At 44.3% G+C, this 25,504-nt stretch overlaps 1 protein-coding gene across 1 annotated transcript in view; it reads left to right on the forward strand.

Moving 5' to 3' along the window:
- LOC111158986 (sushi domain containing 5) overlaps window positions 1–25,371 on the forward strand; it is a 52,866-nt gene extending 27,495 nt beyond the window's left edge. Inside the window, exons 4-5 of the mRNA XM_022521333.1 lie at window positions 3,135–3,323; window positions 24,068–25,371. Coding sequence (XP_022377041.1) covers window positions 3,135–3,323; window positions 24,068–25,371 — 1,493 coding nt within the window. The remainder of the gene's footprint in view (window positions 1–3,134; window positions 3,324–24,067) is intronic.
- Window positions 25,372–25,504: the final 133 nt, after the last annotated feature.

A 25,504-nucleotide genomic window follows, 5' to 3' on the forward strand; every position in this document is an offset into this window, starting at 1 on the left:
CGCTACCTGAAGTAGTCTCAGCCTGCTACTTCTCCGCCATCTTGACTCTCCCCCAGCATATTTTCTTTTTTTAAACAATGTGTTTCTTAGGTGATTTGGCTGTATATGGACTAAAGGCTCTCTCTTCCAATATAAAACTAGAAAAAGAAATGAAAATTAAAAATTCTTTTCTTTTTTGAAAAAAAAAAAAAAGAAGAAGCATCACCACATCACTTGGTTGCAGCAATTCTACTTCAAGAAGGTTATCCTAAAAAGTATGTACCAAAATGTACATATGAGAAGTTCATTGTGTAGCATTGTTTATAATAAATAGTGAAAACTTGGAATCAACAAAATGTCTATGTAATGACCAAATAATGTGCTATAGTATAGCCTTTCAAAATATTGAAGTAATTTATAGTACTTATTTAGAAACAGCTCTAGAACATTAGGGGAGAAAAACAGACTTCTAGTTTCTAGCCCAACATGTAAGGACAGAAATTCAATCAATAATTAATAACCTTGCCAAACAGAGAGCAACAGACCCAGATAAGTTCCGTAGAGATTCTACCAAACATTTAAGGAAGAAATTATACCAGTTGTTAAAACAATTTCTTCCAGAAGTTAGAAACAGAAGGAATACTTCCTAACATATTCTATGAGGCCAGCATTTATCCTCATACCAAAATGAGACAAAGTCATTACAAGAAAGTAAAACTACAGACCAATAACTAATAAGCATAAATGTAAAAATCCTCAACAAAACATTAGCAATTTGAACTAGCAATATAGAAAAAAAATTATACACCAGAACCAAGTGGGATTTATCCCAGGTGTGCAAGGCTGGGGTGGGGCAACATTCAAAAATCAATTAATGGAACCCATGACATCAACAGGCTAAAGAAAAAGCATGTAATCATATTGATAGATACAGAAAAACATTTGGAAGCAGCAATACCCGTTCATGATAAAACTTAGCAAATTAGGAACAGAGGAAAACTTCTTCAACGGCATAAAGAACATCTACAACAAACCTACAGCTAACATCGAACTTACTGGTGGGAAATTTGAAGCTTTGCCACTAAGATATTTATACTTTGAATGGAATTTATTCTTTCTGAGAGGATACAGTAGGGAGTTGCTTCTGACCACGGCAGGAGCACCACTGTGCACCTTGAGGCGGGAAGTGTGACCTTTGGCCCAGGCCACAGCTCCCTGACCCTTAGCCTCTTCCCTCAGCTAGTAGTAAAAGCGTTACTCCACGTGACATCTCTGTGTTTGGGTCTGCCCCACAGACCTCTGACTCCAAGGGTCTCTCACATGAGCTAGACCCCACGGCTCCCATCACTGCAGAAACAGGAAAGCTTGGTTCTCCCCTCCTCACCTTAGGGACTCCCTTGCTGGCTGAAGTCTTGGATTTTTTGTAAGCAATTTGCAAGTTTTAACACAAATCAGTCTACATTCATTCCTAGAAGGCTCATTTCCAGTAAAAAATACATACCAGTCAAAACATTCTCACAGGAGAACTAGAACAGGGGGGTTAAAAGGAAACCTGGGCCCCATACACCAAAAGTGACTCTCAGGGCCAGCTTGAGGGCACAGCCCTGGTGGGGGCTCTTCTCCATCTTCAGATCCAAGTGTGGGACTCACCTACAGAGTGAACCCAAATGTAAACTGCAGACTTGGGGTTATAACAGGGTGTCAGTGTGGGCTCCAAGATTGTGACAGGTCGCTCTGGTGTGTGATGTTGCTAATAGAGCAGACTGTGCCTGTATGGGGACGGGATACATAGGAACTCTCTGTACTTCCCACTCAGTTGTTCTGTGGACCTAAAAATGCTCTTTAAAAAAAATAGGTTTTTTTAAAAAGCAGGCATCAGGGACGCCTGTGTAGCTCAGTAGGTTAAGCCACTGCCTTCTGTTCAGGTCATGATCCCAGGGTCCTGGGATCGAGTTCCGCATCAGGCTCTCTGCTCAGCAGGGAGCCTGCTTACCCCTCTGCCTCTACCTGCTTGTGCTCAATCTCTCTCTCTCTCTCTCTCTCTCTGATAAATAAATAAATAAATAAAATCTTTTAAAAGAGGATATCAGTAATACATATGATATAATCATATTTATGTTAAAACCACACACACACACACACACACAGAACTATACCTATCTAAGGGTGCCTGAGTGGCTTAGTTTGGTTAAGCGTCTGCCTTCAGCTCAGGTCATGATCTCAGGGTTGTGGGATCAAGTCCTGCACTGGGCTCCCTGCTCAGGGCGGATTCTGCTTCTCCCTCCCCCTCTGCCTCTGTGCTTTCTCTCTCTCTCTCTCTCTCTCTCTCTCTCTCTTTCTCTCTCTCTCTCTCTCAAATAATAAATAAAATATTTTAAAAGATAAAAAGAAGAGCTATACCTATCTATACCTACCTAAGCCTGTATGTACGTCAGTGTATATCAATACCTATGTCTGTATTATTTGTATAGACTAACCCTGTAACAGTGTCAGCATCAGAGATGAGGGTGGGGGAAGGGAGAGGCACCTTCTGCTGTGCTTGATAGTTCTTAGCCTCCTAGCTTTTTGGCAAAGAGTACCTGCTCACTTATGTAAGTAAGGCCAAAAGGAGCTTGCTGTTAGGCACATGTTTCTGAGTCCTCCCTTCAAGGAGGCATGAGAGGGTAATGCTGCCTGGCAGTTTCAAAGCACAAAGTCATAGCACTTGTAGCACACTTACTTACTCAGCAAGTATTTTTCTGAGTGCCTCATTTGGACCAGGCATTTGTCCAGACTCTGGGGACACCAAGGGTGAAGGAGAAATAGCCCCTGTGATCCCAGCTCAGGGTGCAAGCAGCCCCCAGGGAAGGGGAGAGTGGTTTTTTGGTTTTTTTTTAAGATTATTTATTTATTTATTTATTTGACAGACAGAGATCACAAGCAGGCAGAGGCAGGAGGTGATGGGGGGGTGGGTGGGGAACAGGCTCCCGGCTGAGCAGAGAGTCTGATGCGGGAATTGATCCCAGGACCCTGGGATCATGACCTGAGCCCAAAACAGGCTTTAACCCAATGAGCCACCCAGGTGCCCCAGGAGAGTGGTTTTTAACCTGGTTTTCTCCCAGGCTTCCAAAGTTCTACATGGTTTGGAAAAGCTGACTGTGACTCCTTGTCCTCAGAGAAGCCATGTGGAGACCCGCCTTCGTTCCCACACACCATCCTGCAGGGCCGCACGGGCCTGGAGATGGGGGATGAGCTGCTGTACGTGTGCGCCCCGGGCCACGTGACGGGCCACCGAGAAACTGCCTTCACCCTGCTGTGTAACAGCTGTGGGGAGTGGTACGGCTTGGTGCAGGCCTGCGGAAAAGGTAAGCTGCCCGCCAACCCTGGGAGCACAGCCACACCATTTGTGCTCCTGCCTTTCAAAGACACATTCACATCTTTCCCCTGAGTTCCGGGAGCTGACAGCATCTCCACTCTGACTTATCTAGAAAGTTAACCTGGAAATCTGATCGAGATGCTGTACCAGGAGATAATGCTTATGGTGAAAGTGACCCCGGATTGGTAAACCGGCCTGGAGGGCTGTCATGAATGCAGGCTTCCAGCCCAGCTTCCCTGAGGGGCGAAACTTGTGACTGGACATAACCCTTATGGGGACCTTGTGGGCTTTGCTACAGCTTGTGACAGGAGCTTCTGGCTCTTTGGGGCATGCAGCTTGGAAACCAGGGAGGGTCCACTTGAAGTCCTGCTCCCTTGCCCCGGAGCAGTCCTGGGGGTGTTGCGGGGGTGGAGGGAGAGGCAGGGAGAATGCTCTAAGACAGCTGTGTGGCCTGGGCCCGCTGACAAGAGCCGCCAGTCGCTGCCCTGCAGTCTTGCTGTATTCCCTGGCGTGTAGCCTATGGCAATCATGAGAGCTGACATATTTAGTTGAGACTGAACAGACTGCTGGTGGGCCTCGACAGAAACCTGATCTGGTTCCCCTAGATGGCCTCACTCCACTATTGTCGTATACCTGGGGGTCACAGGCTTCTGTATCCCACCTCCACCTAGCCCTTTGGGGGTTCTCCCAGGAGCAGAAATCACTGTCCCCAGCCATGGGCTGACCTGGCCTCCCCACTCTTGACCTGATGGCTTCATGCCAGTCTCTGAATTGTTCCCTGGCCTCACAAGGCTCCTCTTACCCCAAGACTCCTTCAGGGACCACTTCCTGATCCCCACGATATCTGGGTACCAAGCGGAGGCTGGCTCCATGGAGGGGAATGACTCCACCATGGAGGGGAACGACTCCAGCATCACAATGTGAATGAATTTATTGGACAGTCTGTGCCTAGAGTGTCGCAGATCCCATGGGACCTTGATGAGACTAGGGTGCTGTACTTGTCTTCGAGGTTCATCCACGCTGTTGACTAAGCTGTGGTCTGTTGTCGTCACTGATATTTACTAGTGTGAAGACAGCACCATTTACTTTTCCAATGTGTTGGTGGACCTCTGCCTTGTTTTCGTTTGGCGGCCACCACAAGCCATACTACTGTGATTGTGCTCACCCAGGTCATTTAGTTCACATGTGAACTTATTTCTATGGGTTCCAGGGCGTGGAATTGTGGCTCATGGGTTAGGTGTGTCTTCAGTGTTAGTGGATACTGCCAGAGAGTTTTCCAGAGTATTCCGACCATTTTACTCTCTTGCCTGAGAGTAAATGAGAGTTCCCATTGTTCATCATCCTCACCAGCCTTCGGGTTTTGGGAGACTTTTACCTGTTTGCCCATCTGGTGACTAGCCTGGGATGACTTAGTTGTGATATTCATTTGTCTGGTTGAGCACTTACTACATTTTAAATAGGCACTAGCATTTCCTCTGTAAAAGTCTATCCAAGTTTCTTGCTCATTTTTCTAATTGATTTGATTTATATAATGTAGGGTTTCTTTTTTATATAAAACTTTCATAATGTGGGGCGCCTGGGTGGCTCAGTGGGTTAAAGCCTCTGCCTTCAGCTCAGGTCATGGTCCCAGGGTCCTGGGATCGAGCCCCGCATCGGGCTCTCCGCTTCTCAGGGAGCCTGCTTCCTCCTCTCTCTCTGCCTGCCTCTCTGCCTACTTGTGATCTCTGTCAAATAAATAAATAAATAAAATTAAAAAAAAAAAACAACTTTCATAATGTGTTGCAAACATTTTCTCTCATTCTGTGGGTTTCTCCTCTTGGAGGATCTTTTAATGAACAGGTTTTTTTCTCTTAATTGTTTATGTCAACTTTTTGAACTGTGGAGCATTAAAAATTGTTTTCTAGCATTGGCAGACAACTACTTTAGCAAAATACAGTAAAAATCAATTAATATAAAGCTAAAATAGGGATGTCTGGGTGGCTCAGTTGGTTAAGCATCTGCCTTGGGCTAAAGTCATGATCTCAGGACCCTGGGGATGGAGTCCCACATAGGGCTCCTGGCTCAGCAGGGAATCTGCGTCTCCCTCCCCCTCTGCCCTTCCCCCTTCTCATGCTTGCAAGCTCTCTTTCTGCCAAGTAAATAAAATCTTAAAAAAATATATGAACCTAAAATAAAGATATTCCAAACATAAGTACTATTTTTTGTTGAATTAAATAGACATAAAATTCCCCTGCCAAATGGTTATGAAAGCTTCTAAAAACATCCTCTCAGTGTATCTACGTGCCTCGTTGCAGACTAGCAAGAGAAGTCACGGACTGGGACAAGCACTCGAAGCACTGTTTGAGCAATCTTCCGCCACTTTCCTCATCGTCATCATCTTGCTGTTGTTTCGCGGCAGGTAGAGGAGCTCCTTGCCAATACTGATCATTCACCTGCAGGAGAAAATCAGGCATAAGGCCCAAGCTTGCTGTTTGTGAGTGTGTCACCTCCAAGCAGACCCTTAGCCACCCCAAGTTTGCTAACGAGCTGCCTTTACTTCTGGTGAGACTCAGGCGTGGTCATCTCAGGAGCCACACCCACCAGCCACATGGGCTGTTTACAGGCCCTAGCCAAATGAGACCTAAATGCAGGTTTTGTGTATCTGCAGTGGTGTTTGTTTTCTCCCAGCCAGACGGAGCGGTTGGAACTTTCAGCTGGCGGGCAGGAATTCTGGTTTCTGTACTTGGCTGAGTGTACAGACTGTTCCAGTTTTCGTTGCCCTGTAGGTTTAGCATTTCAGCGAGGTGTGTCATTATAAGGGGTGTGTGTGTGTGTGTGTGTGTGTGTGTTACAAGACTATCTTCACCAGGGATTTCACTCCCTCTTGCACATTTTTTTATAGTGAACATCCACTTTTTTTAAAAAAAGATTTTATCTATTTATTTGACAGACAGAGATCATAAGTAGGCAGAGAGGCAGGCGGGGTGGGGGGTAGGCAGGCTCCCTGCTAAGCAGAGAGCCTGATGCAGGGCTTGATCCCAGGACCCTGGGATTATGATCTGAGCCGAAGGCAGAGGCCTTAACCCACTGAGCCACCCAGTCACCCTGAACATCCACTTTTTTGATGAGGGAACTGCTTCAAATTGGTGAAAAGTCATTTCAACGGTCTGCAGTTGGACCCAGGCAGGTTTGGATAACATCAGCTCTTCCCTAGAGGGGCTGATTGGCCACTCACTCCACATCCCTTCCTGCGGCGGGGCCCAGGTGCTGTGTGTGCGGACTGGAGCAAAGCTGTCCCATCACTAAAGGCAACTCCATAAACCAGGTGCCTCCAAGGAGACAGAAGCAGTAGATGATGCAGTGGAAGGGAGAGCCAGAAAGCAAGGTGAAATTTTTAAAGGAAGTGTGCGGAAGTGCTCAATGATGTGACAGGCAGCAGACATCAAGTAAATGAAAGATACAAACGTGTGCTGGGGCTTCGTAGCATGAGAAGGTTCTGGCAGTCCCGTATTCTCATTGTGAATGTGGGGAGTGGACTACTCCTGGGCCACACTGTCGTGAGTGCAGGAATGAACTGGGATGAGAAGAGGGTGGGGAGCAGACAATTCATTCTTGAATCTCTGGGGCACATGAAGAGCACTAGGCAGAAACATAGGTTAGAGCTGGAAGAGGGTCAGGGGACCGAAGAGATCTTGGGGGTTTGTATTTGTTCGCTGGCTTTGTAACCAAAGTAACCTCAGTTACTTTGAGGTGGGAGAGACTGCGGTTAATGTGAATGACAGTGGAAGGGCTTAGGAGAGAGGGGGAAACTGAACTACTTTCTTGACTTCCCTGAGCCTTAATTTGCTCATATGAAAGCATGGATACCAGTTTTCACATAGGTTCCCCCGTAGAGCTCGTGCAGGTGCCTCACTTAGAACAGGACCTGAAAGATCAAAGGGCCCAAGGAGGATTGTTCTTTTCCTTCCACCTTCGTGCTGATCCAGGAGAGCATTCCGGCTCCCTCACTTAAGGGCTCTAAGGGGCTCTGTGCATGACTCTGACTCCTTCCTCACTTCCTTGTGGGTTATTGACTCTAGCCCCTATTACCACAAGTGACCAAAGGCATCTTCTGACTTAGAACTATCTTGTCTGTTCCTCGAGTGGGAAGCAGAGTGTCTCAGGTCCCGAAGGCCAGAAACTGGGGCCATAGCTGTGTCACTCCTCCAGGGGGTGCTTGTCCTTTCTGTACTGGGACCTGGCTACTCACCCTCCTTCCCTCAGGCCCTCAGGACTTGAAACTTGCCCCTACTCTTCCCCCAGAATATTTCCTTTTATTTCCTTGTGAGCTGCTGGTGCCCACTCCAAACCCTCTGGTAGAGGCTGCCTGTAGATGCTGTCTTAGGAGCTGCTCTGCTGAGGTCCTGGTAGAGTCCCTGTCCTTTATTTCCCCTCTCGACCTCTCCAGCCCCAGAGAGCTTCCAGGCATGAGTATCTTGGACATCAAGACTTAAAAGAACTTAGGGGCTCTGATGAGTTTGGTTTGGAGATTCTGGAGGCTTAGGGGGTCAAGATACTATGAAGACTATTCCATTCAAAGTTGGCATTGTATAGACATTTGAAGATTGACTGGACATCTTGGGTCAGATTCTCTAAAAGCAAAGCCTGTTCAGATGCATGTGGTTTACTGGGGGAGGGAAGCAGGATAGGCGAGGAGAGGAGAGGATGTGACCTCAGAGGCATTCTCCCTTGGCTCAATCTCATGAACTGTGCCACAGGGTTGGTCCCACTTGGAAGCAAGGAGGCCATCTCCACCTGTCATTGGTTGCCGAGGCTAGGTGGCATGGTGTGTGCGTGGCACCCAAGCGAGGCTCCCATTCCCCCAAAGGCAGCCCTCCAGAGAAGGGGAACAACAGTGAACCATTAACGGCCAACACTCAAAGTGGCTGGGGGGTGGGTGCACTGGCCTGGGAAAGGGGTCACAGATGGGCCATCAACAGCACCCACCACAGTGGAGAGCATAGTTGCTTATTAAACCATCAATCCTGGAGAGCAGCCATTTGTTGTTTGTTCTTTAATCCATTAGTAAGGTGGGGACTGGCTGAATGAACTTGCTGAAATTTAAAATTCGTAATGATGAGCATGAATTAACCCATGGGGGCACATGTCCATGGATTAGTGGCAGGGAAGGGGGTCCTGAGGGGGTGCAGGAGGATGCCTTGCTCACATACTGCCTAGGTTGTGTGTTCACTGCAATTAAGATCCAGCCTCAAGTGGTGGTAGTGAGGTCTCTCACCTAAGCATGGTGACTTTGTCCTTGACCGTTAACTTCAGTGGGTGAGGACTTATTTGACAACCATTTTTCCCCTCTGTGTGTTGGTATCTCTCTAGCTTTGGTTTCTAGAGACCAGGTCTGGATCTGACCCTTTAGCTCTCCATCCTCCTGTCTGAATCCACACCTCTTCTTGGTTTCTGCTCCCAGCTGGCAGCAGGAAATGTCTGTCATACCTCTCTAATGCTCTCAATATCTAACTATAATTGGTTGTTGCCCTAATTACAGAAACATCCTGATGCTTTGCTCACTCCATGTGTATGCAGTAGACTTCCACACTAGGTTTGTTTTCTTTTGAACTTATTATGCCAAGTCTCGTGTCCATCTTCAAGACTTTGTTTTCTCTCTGGTCACCTGTACCCTAAAAACAGTCTCAACCTCCCAGCCCCCCAAGAGGACACCCCTGACCATGTGACCCCAGTGATGGTGCCCATGCATTCTCACCTGGGGCTTTCCCAAGGAGCCTCTGGTTCCCTGGCATGCTCACTGTCCTGGCTTCACGCTGCCCTCAACACCTCTGTTCTCTCCTGACTTTGGTGCTCAGTGGTCCTATGGCCTCTGCCCCAGTTCCAGGTGAGGCTGTTTATCCCATCTGTGTGGCTGGCCTGGGAGAGAGCAGCTGCTGCAATGTAGCATAGGGCAGATGACCCAGGAAGTGAAAGACTCATAGACTCTTCCCCTGTGATTTGCCCCTTGTTTCTCCTTTAAAACTTGCCCTAACAAAGGGCATCTGCCAAGTGTTAACACAAGCTCAGAAAAGCCTTTAAGACTTTCTAGCCCAAGCTCCATGGGTTCTGTTTACACTTTCTCATCTATAATATCAGGAATGTGAGAGACACCCAGTTTGACCTCACCCTGCCAGCCCCACCACCTCTGAGTCCAATAGACAATGTCTCTTTTTCCCTTCCCTGGCCTGCCACAGCTGTGGAAATGAGTTAGGAACAGAGAAAGAGCTGTCATAAAACCAGACACTTGCTCCATGCCATCTCTGTCCTGAGAGTGACTTTTTTGTTTTGGTTCCTTTTTTTTTTTTTTTTTTTTTTTAGATTTTATTTATTTATTTATTTATTTAAGAGAGAATAAGCAGGGGAAGTGGCAGGCAGAGGGAGAAGCAGGCTCCCTGCTCTGCAGGGACTTGGTCCTAGGACCCCAGGATCATGACCTGAGCTGAAAGTGGATGCTTAACTGACTGAGCCACCCAGATGTCCCATATTTTTGTTCCTTTTTTTCAACAACTTGATTGAAGATTAATTTGCATATAATAAACTGTGCCCTTTGCAACTACAAAAGTCTCTTGAGTTGTCACAGGTTCAAACAACCATGAAACCACCACCACAACCAATATAGAGAACATTTCAGTGACAGGTATCTTACACATTTTACCTCATTTAATCTGCGCAAATGGGAGGGCAAGAACTGGCGAGATCCAATTTACGGATGGGAAAACTGAGGTACAGAAAAGTTCAGTGACTTACCTGTGTCACACAGCCAGAAAGCAGCAGAGCCAGGGTATAAAAGCAGGCATGTCTCGTTCCAGCCTCTGTCTCATCTCTGTGCTTTCCTCCAGGGGCCTGCGACACTCAAAGAGAGCAAAGCCACAGGGCAGGGCAAGGTCCCACAGACTAGTTGTTCCTTCCGTATGTTCTCACCTCTAAAGCCTTCCTTTTGTTTTCTTAAATTAACTTCAATTTCTGTTTGCCTTCATTTTTTGGATTTAACTTCCTTCATAAAAAAAAGCATGAGACTGCAACTGAATTTAGAATTTCCTTGTCAATATTGCCATATTTGTTCAGAGGTTCATTGAACCAGTAGTAGTTATTTCTGGCTTGTCTGGTTGTATTTTTCAGAATTACTATTTTTAAAGACTATGTAGCCAAGACCAGATTAAAAAGAAGGTATGTGTGGGCTTCTGGAAATGCAAGAGCATGACACCCTGGGAGAGAGCCTCAGGGTTCTGGGCTGTAACCTTGTGTCCTTCAGCCCTGCATACCTGGATGGACCCGGGCAGGACACAATCAAACCTTCTGCTTTTACTCCTGAGCAATCTGGATCTGTGGTCTTCTGTTTCCCTAAAATAACAGTGAAATAGAAGTACCCAGAGGATGACCTGGTTTTTCCCATGGAGTTTACCTCTTCTGGATTTGTTGGTCTAATCAGAAGTTCCCGTGTTGTGTTCTCACAGGTTTCAGGGAACACGTGGGAGAGGGGAGGGGGCAAGAAGGAGGGCTGGATGATTATGGGGAGTGTAGACACAGCTGAGGCAGGCTGAGAGAACTAGCACTTCAGCAGGTACAGAGCTGGGCTTTTCCCACTTGCACACACACGCACATGCACACAGGTGTGCATACACACACGCACACATACACACGAACTCATGCTATCACACTGACTGTAAGGGTCCAGTCAAGGGAGCCCTCCCCCCCACCCCTGCCACAGCCACAGTGTGCTGACCTTTCCCAAACCCTTGGCTCTAACTCTGCATGAGGCCAGTGTTTCCTGCAAGACAAGGGGTGGGAAGAAAACATGGCTCACAGACTCCCCACATTCTAGGTGATTTTGACTTTATGACATATTTAATGAAGTTCATGGCTAGGTTATACAGGAAAAGGGACTTAGCAGATATTGATTATGCCCAGTACTGGAACTCAGAGCTCCCTTACTCTTCTTTGCTATGGTCACAAATCAAATAATGCCCGGCTTGATGGACTTCCAGACCGAATCAAGCTTTATCAAAATGGGTCTCTACCATTCATTCGTCTCTTCTCTCACTTGTTTGTTTGCTCAACAAACATTTCTGGAGTGTCTGCTGTGTGCCAAGCACCGTGCTGTGTGCAGGGTATGCAAAGGCAGAGTTCCTGTTCTTGGCGCTCCCAGGCTGGGAGGAGCTGGGTGTCTTGGCCGTGAGCTGGAGGGTTGCACCCAGTGCACAGAAGGGTGCCACTCCCGTCGTTCCCGTGCGTAACATGTGAGTCCCAGATGAGATCATTTAAGGGTTAAGTCTCACAATCAAGGTCTGCACTGGAGTTATCCTGTCCATGTAAGGATGAGAAGTGCCTCCAAAGTATCCTTAGCCAATCCCCATTCGTAAATAACTTGCATTTTACCAATCATAGCCCATTTCTCGTATGTATCATTGTAATTAATATGCCACTAATTTTGCCAATAGTCATTTCAGATATTCAGGGCACTAATTAGCATAGCAATGGCTTTGCTCAAGGTACAGATAATAGAAGTACTCGTAGCAGGCACAGCCAGAGGTGAGTTTCCCGATGAGAATGCTAACTTCCCATTCCCTGGACTGTGAATTCTTAATTGGAATTTTTAGCAGCAGTTGGCTTACAGCTTGATGTAAGTGACACATGCATAACATCAAACAATATTTTCTTGAAATATTTCAAAGCACAACCATCCTAGGAAGAAGGGATATGTACTGTTTTACGACTGAGGGGCAGCTTAACAATGTGTAATATTATTGACTTATATAAAACACTCTGAGCATCACCTTCCAGTCATTGTCTGCCCAAGAATGTCCAGACTTCCAAGACCGTGAACTCTGTTTTCCCTGTTTAAATTTTATTTCAGTGGAAGCATAAAGGCTGTACTCTTGGGTATGGCTTCCTCTGTCCAGCATCATGTGTGTGAGATACATCCATGTTGTTCCATGAAACTGGAGTTCATTCTTCTTCCTTGCTGTGGAATATTCCATTCTACTGTTGATGAATATTTTTGTTGTTTCAAGTTTGGGGCTATTCTAAGGACATTCTTGTGCAGGTCTTTTGGTGTCTGTGTGGCATGTGTTCCTCTTAATCACAGGGGAGTTAAATTGCAGAGTCAAAGGGTATGGATATGTTCAACTTTCGTGGATAATGCCTAACTAGTTGTCAAAATGGTTTTACCAAGTTATGCTCCCAGCAGCAGAGTATGAGGGCTCCAGGAGCCCCATATCCTCACCAATAGTTGGTATTGTCAGTCTTCTTGACTTTAAGCATTCCAACGTATAGGTATAATACCACTTAATTTTAATTTCCCCTATTATTAATGTGTTGAGCACCTTATCAGTATATTTATTGGCTATTTGAATATCTCATTTATGAAGTGTCTGTTCATTTCTCTCATTCATTTTTCTTTCCTCTTTTTTTTTTAAGATTTATTTATTTATTTGACACAGAGAGAGAGACAGCAAGAAAGGGAACACAAGCAGGGGGAATGGGAGAGGGAGAAGCAGGCTTTCCACCAAGCAGGGAGCCCAATGTGGGACTCAATCCCAGGACCCCGGGATCATGACCTGAGCAGAAGGCAGATGCTTAATGACTGAGCCACCCAGGTGCCCCTCTCACTCATTTTTCTACTGGGTTGTCCATTTATTTCATACTGATTTGTCAGAGATCTTTATAGAAGTCTAGATACCAGGAATTTTCATATCTTCTGTCTTTTCACTTTCTCCATAGTATCTTTGATGAAAAGAATTTTAACATAGTCTAATTATTAATCCAGTCCTTTAAAAAATTGTGATGAAAAATACAGAACACAAAGTTTACCACCTTGGCCACTTTTAAGTATACAATTCAGTTGCATTAAGTATATTCATGTTGTTGTGAAACAGATCTCCAGAGCATTTTCCTCTCGCAAAACTGAAACTCTGTACCTATTAAATCACAACCATCTGCCCTCACCCATGACAACAACCCTTCTCCTTTCTGTTTCTGTGTATTTTACTACTCTAGGTACCTCATGTAAGTGGAATCAGACAGTATTGGTCTTTTTGTGACAGGCTTATTTCATTTAGCACAATATCCTCAAGGTTCATCTGTGATGTAGGCTGTGATCATAATCTTTTCCACATCAGTTTTTATATATTTTAAAAATCAGGTTAAGGAAAATTCCTTATATTCCCAATTCCTAAGGGTTTTTACCTTGTTGACAGCAAGTAGGGGCAGGAGAGGGATGAAAGGAAGCAGAAGGAGAGGGAGAGAGAATCTTAAGCAAGCTCCACGCCCAGTGGGGAGCCCAACATGGGACTCAGTCTCACAACCCTAAGATCATGACCTGAGCCAAAATCAAGAGTCAGACGCTTAAGCAACTGAGCATCCAGGTGCCCCTGAAACTCCTTTTTTCAAATAAACCAATCATGAGTTCCTGGGATAAACCTAGCTTGGTGTAATAGATTATCTTTTTAATATAATGTTTAATTATTCAGCCTATCAATACTAATATATTACTGGTTTCAATTTGTCAATATTTTATTTATGATTTTTGCATCTATTTTAGTGAGAATGGTCTGCAAAACTACATTCTTAGCATGTACTTGCAGGTTTTGTTACCAAGGTTACACCAGCTGTATAAAATAAGTTGAAAAGTATTTCTTCTTTTTCTGTTCTCTGGAAGAGTTTATGAAACATTGGGATTATACTCCTATATATTTGATAGAATTCATTGGCAAAGCCACCTATTCCTAGTTTTCTGTGTGTAGTGAAATTCTATTTCATTAATAATTAATGGCATATAAGATTTTTCTATCTCTTCTTGTGGCACTTTTGAGGAGCTTCTAGGATCTTGTCTATTTCATCAGAATATTTGGTGGGGGTGGGGGGCACTTGACTGGTTCGGTCAGAGGAACATACGGACTCTTAATCTCGGGGTCGTGAGTTCGAACACCATGTTGGATGTAGAGATTACTAATAAATAAATAAATAAATAAACTTTAAAAAATAAAATAAACTTTAAAAAAAGAATTTGGGGGGCATAAATTTATCATAATCTTGTTACTGTCTTTTTTGACATCTGAAAGATCTGTGGTGATGCTTCTTTCTACTCCTGATGTTTTCATTTATGTTCTCTCTAAATGTTTCTGAAATAGTCTTGCTAGGGACTTATTAATGTTTTGATCTATCAATCAGTAGTTCTTTTCCAAGGACAAATTTTGGCTACATTGATTATTGTATGTTTGGTTTTTATTTTATTAATTTCTGATCTTTTTATCTCCTTCCTTTACTTTTTTTTAAATTAGGCTCCACACCCAGTGTAGAGCCTAACACAGGGCTTGAACTCACAACCCTGAGATCAAGACCTGAAGTGAGATCAAGAGTTGGGGCTTAACTGACTGAGCCATCTAGGCACCCCTCCTTCCTTTACTTCCTTTGTGCTTAACTTACTCTTCCTTTCCCAGCTTCCTGAAATTGATGTGATTTTCAGCCTTTCTTCCTTTCTAACATAGGTATTTAAAGCTATAACTTCTCCCATTAGCACAGTGTTTTGCTGCTTCCCATAAGTTTTTTTTTATTTTTATTTTTTTAAAGATTTTATTTATTTATTTGACAGAGAGAGAGATCACAAGTAGGCAGAGAGGCAGGCAGAGAGAGGGGGGGGAAGCAGGCTCCCAGCTGAGCAGAGAGCCTGATGCGGAGCTCGATCCCAGGATCCTGAGATCATGACCTGAGCTGAAGGCAGAGGCTTTAACCCACTGAGCCACCCAGGCACCCCTCCCATAAGTTTTGATATGTCATTTTTCATTATCATTCGGTTAAAATATTTTCTAATTCCCATTGTAATTTCTCCTTTGACCCATGAGTTATTTAGAAATATTTTGTTTAATTTCTATACAATACAGGAATTTCTAGTAATCCTTTGTCCAATTTCACTATGCTGGTTTGTTGACATTGCATTTATGGTCAACTTTGTAAAGATATTCTATGTGTATTTGAAAAGAATGCTTATTCTACAGTTGTTGGATGTGATCTACATATACCAAGTAGATAAAATTTATTAGTTAAGCTTGTTTTTCAGTTATATATCCCTAGCTCTTTGTCTACTTGCTCTAATTGTTAGTGATAAAGGTATCTAAAACATCTCTCTATGATCATGGATTTATGTGTTTCTTTTTTTAGTTCACATATTTTAGATTCATACATTTTGAAGCTCTGTTAAGTACATACACATTTAAAAGTTAATATCTTCCTGGTAAATTGGAACATTTATCTTTATGGAATAACCTTCCTTTTCTCTAGTAATGTTTTTTGGCTTATAGTCTTCTTTGCTGGTTAACCTTTCCATAGTATATATTTTTGTCATTCATTTCCTTTCAGTGTCCCTCTACAGTTCTATTTAAAGTATATCTCTTATAAGCCTCATATAACCAATTAGAGCATTAATCCATTTTTACATTTAATCATCAATAAGTTTGGTTTTAAAATTACTCTTTTTGTTTCCTCTCAGTCCTTAGCGGTCCTCTGTTCTTTATCTGCTGCTTTCTAGCATTCTTTTGGAGTGATTAAGCATCTTAAAAAGTTATTATATTCACCCTCCCTATTATATTCTAACACATTCTCTCTTTTTTTAAGAAAACTCTACCCCCAGCATGGGGCTTGAACTCATAACCCCAAAACCAGAGTTGCACGCTCTACAGACTGAGCCAGGCAGGTGCCCCTCTAACACTTCGTTTTACTCTTTTAGTTGTTACTCTAGAAATTATAACAGGCATCCTTGACTTAGCAAAGAATGATACCATTTCCTGGACAATTTAAATACCTTCAACTATTTTGACTCCAATTACTTCCTCCCAATTTCTATGCTGCTGTTATGTGTTTCAAATAATAATAGTGTGTGTGTGTGTGTGTGTGTGTACTTGTTTTATGTAGGCAGTATTATTCACTTAGATTTGCCCCCACCCCATATTTACCTGCTTCATTGTTCTTTCTTTCCTACATCTTGGGGCTTTCAGCAAAGATATTTTCACAAAGCAAGAATTCTAAGTTGGCAGTTCTTTTCTTCTAACACTTGTTTGTTTTAAAGGTTTATTTGTTTGAGAGAGAGAGCACAGGCGTGAGCAGGAGGGACAGAGGAAGAGGGCGAGAGAATGCCAAGCAGACTCTGTGCTGAGCACAGAGCCCCATGCGGGACTCGATCTTACGACCCTGAGATGATGACCCTGAGATCATGACCTGAGCCGAAACCAAGAGTCAGTCGCTCAGCCAACTGCAACACCCAACTGTGCCCCTATTCTAACATGTTGAAGTATCACAGTGTCTTCTGGCTTTCTTCTTCTTCTTCTTCTTCTTCTTCTTCTTCTTCTTTTTTTTTTTTAACATTGCTTTCAGTCTATTTGTTGCTTTTTTTGAAGGTTATGTGTCTGCTTTCACTGGTTACTTTTTTTTCTCTTTGGTTTTAAGCAGTTTTAATTTGATGTGCCTGCATGTAATTTTTTATGAATTTATTCTGCCTTAAGTTTGCATTGACTCTTGAATATAAGTCTTCAGGTCTTTTTCTCAGTTTTGTAAAATTCTTCTTCTACTCCTTGCAGTTTCTGTTTATTTTTTAGTTCTGCCATGATGTTACATCGGTCCTCAATTTGATTTCTGAAGTTTAAAATCACCCTTTCCATGACATTCTCTTATCACTGCCCCTTTGAACTTGTTCTGTTGCACTCACTTTCTTTTTAAGTTCTGATTAGTATGAAGCTGTTGTGAGGAATTCATTCTGTTCCATACATTCTTTCTTCTAAGTTACGTGCTTTGCCTTTTACATGCATCTTCCTTTCATCCAGAAGAGGGAATGGTAGCTAGAAGGGGACAACTCAGCAGAAGGGGTATGTAGTTTTACTTTTGCTTGTTTATCTGTTTGCTTTAAAACATCTGGGATCTGCTCTCTCTTGAGAAAGATTAAATGTCCTATGCCAATATTTACTTCACCTTCACAAGGCGAAGTCCTGGGGTGCCTGGGTGGCTCAGTGGGTTAAATCCTCTGCCTTTGGCTCAGGTCATGATCCCCAGGTCCTGGGGTCGAGGCCTGCATCAGGCTCTCTGCTCAGCAGGGAGCCTGTGTCCCTTCCTCTCTCTCTGCCTGCCTCTCTGCCTACTTGTGATCTCTGTCTGTCAAATAAATAAATAAAATCTTAAAAAAAAAAAAAAAAAGGAATAGTCAGCCGTGCTGGTTACTGGTCTGGTTCTCTTCACTTGCTTGGCTTCTTTCTTGGTTGAATGCTCGGTCCAGTTTTTGAAGGGTAAGGGTAGGTTAGGAGTGGCATCATACTGCCCTTCCCTCATCTGCTCCAGAATCTTCTGTTTCTCCTCTGATAACCAGTTTTGTTGTAAAATATTATGTCCTTCTCCATGCATGGTGGTTGTTTGTAAAAACTTTTTCCTGATGTTTAATATAGTTTCCGCATTTTAAAAAATTCATATTCAACAAGCCTACTTGTGTGTCTGTGCACACACACACATACTTTAAAAAATGTGGAGTTTCCTCATTTTGAAAGGTTTAGGGTAAAGAAAATATGTGATGCTGTTTCAGCTGCACCATTTGGATATTTTCAAGCCTGGCATAGAATCCATCTTAATGGTAAGGTCATCTTTGTTTCTGCCCCTGGTGATATAGTCAAGTGGTCTGGAATGTGAACAGTGAGACAAGAAAGAGGAAGCAGAGCAGAGAGAGGGGCCGTCAGAAGAACAAGTGTGTGGAACTGCAGCTGAGGAAATGGAATCAGGGTTTGGGCAGAAGACAAGGGAAGAACCCCGGGTTGAGGTTTCAGAGATGAGTCAAGGCAACAATTAGCTTGAAGGACTGGAAGATTCTGAGTATCCCTCAGTCACACTTTTTGGCTGTTGCCTGTTTGTGTCAAGTTCTGTTCACCACAGGCCACCTCAGGGCTGGCGTCTGCTGGGATTGTAAGGCGATGGCTGTGAGGACCACGAGAGAACACGTCCACCCACCACCCGCCTTCACGCGGGCCCCCTGCCAGCTTTCACGCTGGCAGAACTCTGCAAACATGGGTTCCTTTAGCTCTTAAACCCACCGGTCAGTGAGCTCCTGCAGACGACCTGAAAGAAAATAAACACAGTGTCAGAATTTAACCACAAGTGACCAAAGTTCAATGGAATGAAACAGAACTTTTTGTGGGCTCTCAATGGTTTGGTGTCTTGGGGCTACAATGAGGCAACCAAGAAATACTCCCTAGTAAAATAACGTGTGGTAAGAGGCCCTCCATTGCGGATCGTGCATGAGGTAATAGCCTGTGATTTCAAGTGGGGGAAAGCTTCTTGAGGAAAAATGGTCTTGGAGAGAGCTGTTTCCTGCCTTTCCCCATCGTGAAAGGGGGCTGTGTTCTCGCTGAGGACACAGAGGTATTCATCCCCTACTTGGAAGACAACTGACGTATGTATATTGTTTTGCAAACATATTAATTTTTTTCCTCAATGCCATAAAAGACAGTCTGGTTTTTTTAAATAAAAAACAAGATGGATACAGCTGATTTGAGGCAAAGATGACCTGTCAGATGTGTGAAATGCCAAGTTTCTTTGCATTAGGGCTACATCTTGGTGGAGAGGGCTCGCTTCCCTGCCTCACGACAATGAATCTGCTAGCAGTGGGGAGGGAGTTCTCTTGGGGCGTCCTTTCACAATGGTGGGTGCAGAGGCAGCACGGAAGGGCTGGGAGGGGAACAGGTATTCTCATGGGCCAGGCTGTGCACTGAGTCATGCTCACCTGCGTGTGAAAGGTGAGTATATGTGTGTGTTGCTCTCCCATGTGTATGTCTGTATTCAAGTAGCACTTCAAGGGTGGCATCTTTCAGGGGTGTTCTAAGAGTCTGTGTTACATGTCATTAACTCCTCAGAGACTGGAAATGAGCCCAAAGTCCTCTTGTGTTCTGAGCCCTGTGTTCCTGGCACTAGATCTTAGCTCTGAGCCATTTTGAGGTAGGGATCAGGAGAGTCTTGGGAGCTGAGAAGGTGTTTCTTCCTGTTTCTCCCAGTGCCAGTTAATCTTTCACTCATTATAATGAGTGAATACCTATATATGTATATATATATATGAGAGAATACATATATATATATATATGAGAGAATACCTATAAGAACACCTATTATGGGCTGGGCTGAGGATACAGTTCTGCTCTAGGGATACAGTGACTTGGTCCCTGTCCTCAAGCCAGCTCAAGGCTAGCATGTCAGTTTTCTCTGCATAATAAACCACCCCCCAAAATGTAGTGGCATAAACAACACTCATTTATTTGGGTACAATTTTCTGTGTAAGCTGTCTGGGCTGGGCTTACCTGGCTCGTTCTTCTTCTTCTGCCTTTGACCAGGCTCACTCACGTGCATGTGGTCCGCCCCCAGGTTGATGGAGCTGATTGGTTTATGATGTCTTCAGTTGGAACAGTTTGCCTCTCCTCCACATGGCCTCATATCCTCAGTAGGCTGTCCTAGGCTCGCTCACATGGCAGCTGGCAGGATGCAGAGAAAGAAAGAGTGAGCATATGAGACTTTGACTTTATTCTGTGGGTCAAAGCAAATGACAAGCCAGTCCCAATTTGAGAGCAGGAAAAAGAGACACCACTTCTTGAAGGGAAGAGTTGCACAGTCACATTGCAAAAGGACTCGATGCAGGAAAGAGTGGAGAATTGTGGCCATTCTTGTGATCACTCTACCGCAGTCCATCAGCACACACATATTCAAGCGAACAGTATTACCACATTAAGGTCAGAGAGTAAGTCATGGCCTTCTTAAATGACCAGCTGGATTCAGTATGACTTGATGCTTATTTTAGAGAAAAGTTGTGTTGTAGTGGCCTTTATTTCATTTTGTTGTGTTTTTAAGAAAAGACGGTCCTTAAGTGCCAAAACTAGTCTTTATTCAGCAGGATATCCGGGTGAGAATTTGTGCATACAAACACATTGTGACTCAAGCTGGTAGGTCTCAGGACCATGGAATTCCGTCTGTATGCTCCACAAGGGCTGGGACTGCTTGTCCTGTTTATCAGTGACCCAGAGCCCTCGCAGTGTCAGACAGAGAGTGGGCACTTGGGGAGGTTTGCTGAATGTTAGAATAGGTGACGGCAGTACTTAGAACAGCAGTGCCATGGAGAATGAGGCATGACATAGCAATGAGTGTGTAGGGGGCCACCCACCCAAACCCTGGGGGTCTGTGCTGGAATTCTGTGATGCTCCTAAGCATGGCTCCGCCATCAGTGTGGCTTTTGTCTGGGGACTGTGAACAGGACATCATGGGCTGGAAGGGTCCCCTGAAGTAATTACTAGGCCATTCCTTCCTTCCTCCCTTCCTTCCTTCTTTCCTTCCTGATTTTATTTTCGAGTAATCTCTACACCCAAACTCGGGCTCAAACTCACAACCCTGAAGCAAGGGTTGTGTGGCCTAACAACTGAGCCAGCCAGGAGCCCCTCGGCTATCTTTTTCTAAGCATAAAACATGACATGAATTTTACATTTATCAGAGATGTTTGTTTGCTATCCGCTGTTTTTGCATTTTTGACTGAAGACACAAAGTGCATGGGCTTAAATATTAGGAGATCAGAAAGGACTGTTTTTTTTTTTAAGATTTTATTTATTTATTGGACAGACAGAGATCACAAGTAGGCAGAGAGGCAGGCAGAGAGAGACGGAGAAGCAGGCTCCCTGCTGAGCAGAGAGCCCGATGCGGGACTCGATCCCAGGGCCCTGGGATCATGACTTGAGCCGAAGGCAGAGGCTTTAACCCACTGAGCCACCCAGGCGCCCCCAGAAAGGACTTTTAAATTTATTTATAACTCGCATTCAGGAAGCAAAATACGGAGTCTTGTAAGAAATAAGCCAAATGCCCACTAATCCAGTTTCAGAGCCCAGGAATGTACCACATGACACCTCAGCACTTTATCTAGACTTTGGTTTTGAAGCTCTTTGCATTTGTGCTTTCCAAGTTGCAGAGTGAAGTGGAGAAAGACTACTAAGATCTATTTCTTCCCATAGAACACTTCTCACACCAACAACCAATTCTCCAAGTCTCTGGACACCAGCTGGGTGTCCTACAATGTAATTCAATGCTAACATTAACTGCTCAGAGTTAGTGAGCCCCACAGGTTAGGGGCTCCGTCCCACAAGACTGATCCCACTCCAGACACCAATCCTCCATCCTGAGCCTCCTGTATTTCTGACCAAAAAGTTATAAATTGGGAATTCTCATGCCCATCCTGTAAGGTGTAGTGCTTTGCTAGAAAGGCTCACAGAACTTAGGAAAGCCCTTTACTCACATTTACCAATTATTATAGAGGATATTATAAAGAATACAGATGAATAACCGGAGGTAGAGATCTGGGATCTGGAAGGATCCCGAGTACAGGAGCTTCTGTCCCCATGAAATTGCGGTGAGCTACCCTTCCAGGACGTGGATACATTCACCAGCCTAGAAGCTCTTTGCACCCAGTAGTTTAGGGGTTTTATGGAGGTTTCATTATTTAGGCACAATTGATTCAATAGTGGCCATTGATGATGGACTCCACCTGTAGCCCACTTCCCCCTCCTCAGAGGTCAGAGGCTGGGGCCTCAATTTCCCACCCTCTGATTGGTTGGTTCCTCTGGCAACCAGCCACCATCCAGATGTCATCTAGGGGTGACTTCATTAGCATAAAATCAGGTAAGGCTGAAAGGAGCTTCTTATGAATAAAAAAAGATGTGATCTCACCCCTGTTGCTTAGGAAATTCCAAGGGTTTTAGGAGCTGCCAGGAACCTACCAGGAACCAGGGACAAAGACTAAACATATACTTCTTACTATACTGCAATGTCATATGGAGCCTTTCTGTTTTAATAACTATGACTTCCAGTAGGACTTGACTTTCAAAGATCACTGAGAATAGGGAAAGTCCAGTGGGCTGCTCTCTTCCGAGGACACAGCTCCTTGAGCCTTCCTGACCTGCTGTCCTAACATTCTGGTCCCCTATTATGGGGTCTTTTGTTCATTCTTACTTGGCTGGATTTAAAATATTTCACAGCGTAATCTCATGAAGTCTTACAAAGAGCAAATCGTGTTTTAAAAGATATGTTTTTACCTAACATACAAACAAAATCATAAGGGAACAGATGAATTAATTATCAGAAAAGAAACACTACACAGATCAAGTAGAATGTTGCCAGGATCCCCAAAGCCCTGCGTGTCCCCAGACTTAGTCTTTACCCCTTCTCTCCATCCACTAACCTGACTTTTAACGTCATAGATTAGCTTTGACTATTTTTGCACTATTTTGCAGTTTATGTAAATAGAATCACCAAAGTGTGTTCTTTTGTGCCTGGCTTCTCTTCCTCCACATTTTGACTGTGAGATTCATCTATGTCCTTGTCAGAAGTAATGGTCGGTTCATTTTCATTGATGTACAGGTTTTCCTTGTACAAATATGCTATGATTTATATCAGTTTTGCAGTTTATAGACATCTGAATCGTTTCCAGGTTTGGGTTGTTAGGAACATTCATGTGCATGTCCTTTGATGCCCAAACACTAGATATCATCAGTTAACACCAGATATTGTCAGTCTACTTACTTTTAGCCGTTGTGGTGCTATGGAATGGCATACTTTTATGGCTGTAGTTAACATATCTCTATTACTAATAAGGTTGGGCATCTGTACACATGTTTAATGACTACTTAGGTGTCTTTTTTGTTATGCGTCAATTCAAGTATCTTGCCAGATATGGCTTATCTGCCTACTTAGTATTGACTTGTAGGAGGAGTTCTTTATGAATTCTGGATAGGAATCCCTTGAAGATTGTATGTGTCACAAATATCTTCAAGTTTGTGGTTTGCATTTGAACTCTTTTCATGAGTTCACAAGTTCCTAAAGTTAACATAATCCAATTATCTATCCTTGGGCCAATACTATGGTCTTATTTATTTATTTATTTAAGATTTTTATTTATTTATTTGAGAGAGAGCCAGTGAGAGAAAGCATGAGAGGGGAGAAGGTCAGAGGGAGAAGCAGACTCCCCGGGGAGCTGGGAGCCCAATGCGGGACTGGATTCCGGGACTGTGAGATCATGACCTGAGCATGACCTTGCTTAACCAACTGAGCCACCCAAGCACCCCAATATCATGGTCTTAAAAAGTATTCCAGTTTTAGAGTAAATCTTGAAATTTTGTAGATTTCAAGAGATCTTCTTGGTTCTTTGCATTATCGTAAGTTTTAGCATCAGCTTGTCAATGCCTGAGATTTTTATTATGGTTGTATTAAGTCTGGAGAGATAAATTTGGATGGAGTTGACAGCTTAACAATTTTATATCCCTTCATTTAATGAGGTCTTTAATTTTGCTTGGCCATATTCCATACCACTCTGCGTTCAGATCTTGCGCATCTTTTGTTAGCTTTATTCCTATGTGTTTGTTTTTTCTAATGCTATGGCAAATGGTGTTTTTTAAAATATTTGTTGCTGTATATTGCTGGTATACAGAAATACAGTTGGTATTTTACATTGACAATAAACCCCATGTCCTTGATAAACCCATATATCAATTGCAACAGTTTATAGTTAGAGTCTTTGGGTTTGTTTGTGATACACAATCATAGCATCTGTGAATGACAGCTTTATTTCATCTGTTCTAGTCCTTATCCTTTATATTTCCTTTTCTTGTGTTCTACTCTCCTGGCTCTGTAACCTTGGACCTAATGAAGTTTTTCCTTCTCCCCTTCCAGATGTGGCTGAGGCACATATTGACTATGAGGATAATTTCCCAGATGACAGATCCATGTCCTTTAGAGAGCTCATGGAGGACTCCCGGACAGAGGCAGAAGAAGACAGAGGTCCAGGAGAGGCCCCTGAGGAGGTTTCAAAACAGGACCCTCTGGTCTCCATTTCTGTGGGGAGAGAAAACATAGCCCAGGATACAGCCTCTGTGCCAACTACAGGCTTGTCCATCGTGGGAAGCAGTGTCCCCACAGACTCTCCAGGAACCCAGCTAAACCAGAAGTACTTGTTCTGGTTTCCTGCTGAGAATTTCCACAAGCCTGGGCTGCAGAAGGAGATGAATGATGGCTCCAAAAAGCAGTTTCTGGCTAGAGACAACCGTAGTAGCCTAACAGCAGCTCCGGGTGAACCTGAAGCCAAGGTGATCTATAGCAGCACTCATGGTCCCTCGGGGCCATTTCTGGGCAGGACTGACAGCAAGACCGGGGACCCAATGGTGAGCAGCAGTGATGAGTCCTGGTTAGATGGTTACCCTGTGACGGATGGGGCTTGGAGGAAGATAGAGGCAGAAGAGGAGGAAGAGGAGGAAGATGGTGACAAGGGAGATGCGTCAGTAGGGCTGGAAGAAAGAGTTCCAGTTACTGCTAATCAGCCCATTCCTGTCGAAGTTAAGAACCCCAGGAGTACCTCCTTCACACCAAGTGAGGACGTGACCCGTAGTTCAGTTTTTCCATCTCAAACACTAGATGTAGAAGCTTTGGCTCTCAGACCCGGAAATGTGTCTGAAACTGAGGGTCCCAGCACGGGAGATGGTGACTTGATCAGGTACCAGTCAACTGTTCCTTGGAGCTTTGCCGCAGAGACGTCTCCCATGGCCACACTACCCTATGAACTCCCCAGCTCTACCCTGGGGACAGTGACAACTGCTGTCCAACAGATGCCAAATCACAGTCCCTCAACTATCATGGCAGCCAGCCAGACTCCAGGGGAAACCATTGCTCCTGAGGTCCAGGATGGTTTCCCATACCTGCTGTCTGAGGACTTCTTGGGACAGGAAAGCCCTGGCCCAGGTGCAAGCGAGGAGCTTCTTCCAACTGTGGAATCGTGTGTAGGGGATGGGTGTCCCAGCCTCAGCAGGGGCCCTGTCATTGCCACCATTGTCACCATCCTATGTCTGCTTCTGCTCCTGGCAGGGGTGGGGGCTGTGTGGGGCCACCGTAAGTGCCAACACAAGAGCTCTGTGTACAAGCTGAACGTTGGCCAGCGGCAAGCTCGGCACTACCACCAGCAGATTGAGATGGAGAAGGTCTAGCCACCTTCAGAGCAGGCTCTCCCAAGCCACTTAGGAGGAAAGGAAACTGTGCCACGTCTCACTGATAAAGACTGATTCTTCACTAGAGCATGAAACAGGTGGGTTAGGACTCGTCTCTTTTTTTCTCAGGTCC

This window comes from Enhydra lutris, unplaced genomic scaffold (assembly GCF_002288905.1).
Source record: "Enhydra lutris kenyoni isolate GAN:26980312 unplaced genomic scaffold, ASM228890v2 scaffoldscaffold66, whole genome shotgun sequence".
In the NCBI taxonomy this organism is placed as follows: domain Eukaryota; kingdom Metazoa; phylum Chordata; class Mammalia; order Carnivora; family Mustelidae; genus Enhydra; species Enhydra lutris.